Source organism: Sinocyclocheilus anshuiensis, unplaced genomic scaffold (assembly GCF_001515605.1).
Source record: "Sinocyclocheilus anshuiensis isolate Anshui unplaced genomic scaffold, SAMN03320099.WGS_v1.1 scaffold1082, whole genome shotgun sequence".
In the NCBI taxonomy this organism is placed as follows: domain Eukaryota; kingdom Metazoa; phylum Chordata; class Actinopteri; order Cypriniformes; family Cyprinidae; genus Sinocyclocheilus; species Sinocyclocheilus anshuiensis.
Genome location: NW_015542379.1, coordinates 3285740 through 3291815, shown reverse-complemented (window position 1 = coordinate 3291815; position 6076 = coordinate 3285740). Strand labels below are relative to the sequence as shown.

The window sequence follows — 6076 nt, the reverse complement described above, 5'->3', positions numbered from 1 at the left end:
TTAATGTGATATAACAGAGCTTTATGAGATCGCGATTAACTGAGATGTCAGCTTTTAGTGATAATAAAGGAAACGCGCTGCTGGCATTCTGCCATGCCAAACCATGCACGCAGCAGCACATGCTTGCTTTTCTGTTAAAAATAACATTGGTTTGTGAATGTGAATGTTGATGCTTAGCCTAAATAACAAAAATTTTATCGGGAGCGTTTATGCTGGTATGTTGTGGAGCTTAGGAGATAAAACGGTTATTCCATTTACGTAGTACGGTTTCACAAAATAAAACAGAGCAAATAAAGTGTAATGATATTAATAAAAACAGTATTCTTCCACCAAACAATGTAGCTCCTCAGAAACAGTTGTGCTTGCAACAAAGTGGCTGCCGAGCAACAGACAAAAATAAACAATGGTGTATGTTTGTAGAGTAATTTACAACAGCTTCGAGCGTGGCTCAGCCAATCAGAATCAAGGACCGGAACTATCCGTTTTATAAAAAAATTATATATTATAATATGTTAAATGATTTGAACTGAAACTATTTTATCACGTCAGAAGAAAAAGACCATAGAGTGAAAAATGACGTAACGTGTAACTAACAGTAGTTATACAAATATATGTTGGCACCAAATCTGTTACTGGTTGATATTAGAGATGTCTTTTGATTTATCAGTATCAACACTGGACATACTGTACATCCGCTGATAATGGATATTTAAGTGTCCTAAGATTTTCTGAAATGAGTCACACATTGGCTGTACATTTATGTAACTTTTTTAATGAAATCATATAAAACAAATTTTCCTATAGTACTAACAATAAAATTATGTAGCTAAATCTTTTGGGATTTTAGATCATTTAGATCTTTTTTTATGTGTAAACTGATCTATTTCACCATCGAGTCACACATTGGCTGTACATTTATGTAACTTTTTTAATGAAATCATATAAAACAAATTTTCCTATAGTACTAACAATACAATTATGTAGCTAAATCTTTTGGGATTTTAGATCATTTAGATCTTTTTTTATGTGTAAACTGATCTATTTCACCATAATTTTTATAAGCAAATCTTATAAAAATCTATACATTTATTTGTATAACTTACATGTTAAAACAAAGAAAATATGAGAATGTATCATGGGTTTGATTGCTGGCCATCTGGTGAAAAAAATCTAAATAACTTGACTTCATATCAGGTCAAAATCATGTTATGATGCTATCGCTGTGCAAGAACTCTAGATTTTAAGCTTTGAAAATATACATTTGTTTGTTTAGACAATATCCGACTATATATGTCAAAGTTTGATATATATATTTTTTATATATATCAAATATAAAAAAGGTGTCATTTTTGAAGTCTGTATAAGAGTGTGTGAATCTTTCACTCTGAATGTTTTACAGTCTCACCGCTTCATTTCCGTGGGTTTATTCAACATTGTGGCTAATACATACATTTTATTCAAGATATATCAGAAAAAATATTTGATAAATTTTGACTACGAACAGTCAATGTGTGACTTTTTTATAACCACTTAGACTCACCCAATTAAGCTTAATTTGTTGTTTAAACTGTACATGTTTAAAAAAATAATAATAATAATTGACTTCAGGAGAAAAAAAAAAGAAATTGGTTATTAGGGTTAATTATGCATGCTTATTTCTTATTTTTACATGTAGATTACATATCTCAGTTTCACATTTGCCGTCATCTAAAGTTGATATTTAAAAACACCAATAAAGTAATAATCTTTAGCTATTTTTTCCACATTGTACATTCCGAAGTCATGAGGCCTAAATTCAGTTGTAGCATTTAAAACAGGATCAGGATAGATTGATTTAATACCTTTTGTGAGCCAATATGTGTTTCTCCTCTGCTTAGCTCCACATCAACCATCTTGATCAAGACACAAAAATAAAAAAAATTGTGGTTATTTAAACATAGCGTCTTAAGTTTGCACATTAATTTATAAATGAAAACCACCAGATAACTCTTAAACAATAAGTACATTTAAAGAGTGTTGAATAATTACAATCAATTCTAAATTGAAGAAATCAGTAATCATGTATAACACACCTTTTCGTATGGTACATCTGACTTCATTGTGTCGAGGTTCACCAGCACATCAGGAGGAAATACAAATCCTAAAAAATGAAAGATGAGTCAGTCTTGCTCTGGGGAATCTGTGTTTACGTAAGCAACTGGATGGTGAACATTTGTGTGCAATTCATTGTTCTGTCTCCTGTGTCCAGCACTTCTATAGACACAGGCTTTTTGCCAGCTCATTATACCGAAAGAGCCAGACGTCAGCATTAGCAGTTCAGACTGAACAGCCAGTGACTGATACACGAGTCTTGATGAGCTTGGCAAATCTTTCACCCGCATCTGATTTAAAAGTGGAAGTGTTTTTGAAGACGCAAGGAAAATGAAGATATGTTGATGCTGTGTAGGTTATGAGTCATGAGCACAGGGTCACGTGACTGAGCTTGCGGATAGTAACATGATCTAGTTATGCGCTTTCAGTAATAGTTTGCGTAATCATAATCAGGAGGAGGAAAAGCAGAAAAAAAAACCGGTTTCATTTAACACACTCATAGTGTACAAATCAATGTGTGAATTGCTTAATTATGTCTAATCAATTTTCATAGTCCATTATAAAGGTTAACCCCATAAACCTAAGACTTTCAAAGGCCCTTAAGTTCAAAACTTTGCTGAAAAACCTGTTGCACACAATCTGCCTTCTGTCCTTTGCTTCATAGTTCACACTTTTTTAGCAAATAAAATGTCTTTTAGCATAATTCTAAAAACATCCACCTTCAGCTCGTGGTTCACGAGATTTTTATAAAGTAAACAGCTTTTATATTGCTAGTAGTATTTCAAGATGAACAATTATTGGACCGAAGTAACTTAGGTTTATTTGACTATCCAAGCTTTTTTTTGTTGAAAAATCGTGTTAAAATATAGCAAATATGATCTATCAGGCTTTTGAGGAGTGTTTATTTGTGCATCTCTCAATCATCATTGTACTGCATTGCATTATATTTTGCCTCCACAATAAAAACTACAGATATTTGATCATAAAACTAAGCATTTAAAATCATTTTAATAAGGCACATTATTGGGAGATAAAGAGTGACAACTGATATGTATATCTATTTTATGTAAAAATCTAAATGATTTACATTAAATGTTATCAGAATTTCATCTTACTTTTTGGCCATCTAAATAACAACAAACTGAGCTCCATATTCTTACTATATCGCACTTATATGAGACATAAAATCCTAATTTATCAAATATGAGACTCCAAAAAACTTTTTTTTAAAAGATTTTCTTTTATATTTTGACTAATAGTAAAATAAACTGTTTACATTATTATTTTTTTACATGTCAGGATTTACAGGGTTAATAAGGAAGAAGAAACAAAGTCTGAAACTTTGAATTGTTAACAAGTTGCTTTAAAAAAACAAAACACATTCAAAAGGCCATATGTTTCACTCTTTCAGACACTCTTCTAATGGATCCCATGACATAACTGTGGGTCTCTTGTGCAAAATGACTCCTCCTCACATGATCTAATCATGTCCACTAAGAAGTCCTGAAGATACCTCTATCATATAAAAAATCCATAGTATCTGTGCAACCTTAAAAGGATAATTTGCCCTACAAAGAAAGTAAGCCAAACAGGTTTGGAACGACAGGAGAGTGAGTAACTGATGACAAAACATTTCTGGGTGGAATATTTTTTAGCTAAGATTTGTGAATGCTATCTCAAAAATTACAAATGCACTACAACATTGTATACTGGCATATCATATAAACTGTATCTCTAACCCTAGTGAGCTGTCTACTGAGATGATGATACCTTAAAATGCAAGCTTACTAGTGTTTGACACACAGCCATGGTCTATTTTTGCTTCCGTAAGTGTAGTGTACATACAGTAAAGCACACAGCTGTAGTTGCTGTATACTGAATGCGCACACACAACCTTTGTCAACACACAGCCTTTGAAAAGTTTAAGAAAAGGTAACGTATAGGAAATGAAGGACATACCTGTGATCTAACAGCTCTCAAAGCAAACCATCCCGTCTGACACACAGCGGTAAATCAGCTGTCACTGAGCTCTATTTACAGACGAAAACAAGTGCGCTCTGTTTACAATAACGAGGTGAAATCGACGTAAACAATGAGCACAGTTCTCTGTTTGCAGTACACTGTTGTCCTTCTTGAGCGCCTAGCGAGTGCACTAGACTAGCGTATCGGGCTCGCAAGAGTCACGTGATCACATTTAAGTAACCTATGGGTGAAAGCCGTGATAGTGACGTAGGCTGTAAAAATTCACTTCAGTTTGATCAAGGTTATGTTGAAGAAAACTGTTTTCTTATGGCTCATTTCATTTCTAAGGAACCCGAAACAACAGCCCTGTTGAAAAAAAACAGCATATGCTGGTTAGGTATGTTTTGACTGGTCCTTTGCTGGTTTATGCTGGTCCTTTGCTGGTTTATGCTGGTGCTTTGCTGGTTTAAGCTGGTCCTTTGCTGGTTTATGCTGGTCCTTTGCTGGTTTATGCTGGTGCTTTGCTGGTTTAAGCTGGTCCTTTGCTGGTTTATGCTGGTCCTTTGTTGGTTTAAACTGGCCCTTTGCTGGTTTAAGCTGGTCCTTTGCTGGTTTAAACTGGCCCTTTGCTGGTTTAAGCTGGTCTTTTTGCTGGGTTATGCTGGTCCTTTGCTGGTTTAAGCTGGTCCTTGCTGGTTTATGCTGGTCCTTTGCCAGCACATGACCAGCATAAACCAGCAAAGGACCAGTTTAAACCAGCAAAGGACCAGCATAAACCAGCAAAAGACCCAGTTTAAACCAGCAAAGGACCAGCATAAACCAGCAAAAGACCCAGTTTAAACCAGCAAAGGACCAGCATAAACCAGCAAAAGACCCAGTTTAAACCAGCAAAGGACCAGCATAAACCAGCAAAAGACCCAGTTTAAACCAGCAAAGGACCAGCATAAACCAGCAAAAGACCCAGTTTAAACCAGCAAAGGACCAGCATAAACCAGCAAAAGACCCAGTTTAAACCAGCAAAGGACCAGCATAAACCAGCAAGGACCAGCTTAAACCAGCATCCCAGCGTCAAAACATACCTAACCAGCATATGCTGTTTTTTTCAACAGGGAGGACATCGGTCAATTGTTATTTCACGCGTTATTACACGTGATTATTTTTTCACTGCCCTCCGGTCATGATTAGTAGTTCTGCTGTGTTTTATTTATTTATTTATTTATGTAGCACATGATTTTATTTAGTACATTTCAAGTAGACCTACATAAAAGCAACACCGACTATATCTAAACTATGTTGCTGTAAGTTTTTAAATACATTATGACTAGTAAATCGAGATCTACAATTTTATGTAAATTAATTATAATTAATTAGTTGTAATTCCAACACATTTTTGTCAATTAACACGAATGTCTTTGGTTTGTATATTTGTTATAAATAGATAGATAGATAGATAGATATTGATTGATTGATTGATTGATTGAGGGAGTGAACGTGGTAATCTCTTAATTTGGCGAATAGCTCATGTTAGCAGCAAAAGCTGCCAATATGTAGCCTATGCTAAATAATGAAAAAGTCTATATTGTATTTAAAATTATTACTGTTTTAAGTAAATTAGTCATATTAACTTACGTTTAAAGAAACACTTTGACTTCTGGACCATAAAAAAAAGGGGAAAAAAAGAAAGAATGCTCATCGCGGTGGAGTAGGCTAACGACAATCAACAGGTGAAGGTCTATTTGTGATGTTATGTGTGTTTTTCTCCAGCAGAGGGCGATATGGGACTACATTTAATTTGAAGACTAACATTGCACACGCAGCGTGATGGTGATAGTAACTCTGAATTTAGTTTATGATGCCAAAATAATGCGGTGAGGTGAGAGCAACTGTTTAATAATTTATTAATGTTAATCTCTGGAGGCAGCTCCTTTAAATGATACTTCAATCATAGTGGTGGCAGACAAAACTATCCACGGTGCCACATGTAGGCTATGAAATGGCACTCCAGAAGAAACCTCATTTACGG

General features: G+C 34.6%; 1 protein-coding gene across 1 annotated transcript in view; it reads right to left on the bottom strand.

The window, feature by feature from the left end:
* LOC107692499 (phospholipase D3-like) overlaps positions 1-4270 on the bottom strand; it is a 9767-nt gene extending 5497 nt beyond the window's left edge. The window contains exons 1-3 of the mRNA XM_016491584.1: positions 4051-4270; positions 2073-2140; positions 1842-1892 (exon numbers count right to left, since the gene is read on the bottom strand). Of these exons, the coding sequence (XP_016347070.1) occupies positions 1842-1892; positions 2073-2099 (78 nt within the window). The 5' untranslated portion in view covers positions 2100-2140; positions 4051-4270. The remainder of the gene's footprint in view (positions 1-1841; positions 1893-2072; positions 2141-4050) is intronic.
* Positions 4271-6076: the final 1806 nt, after the last annotated feature.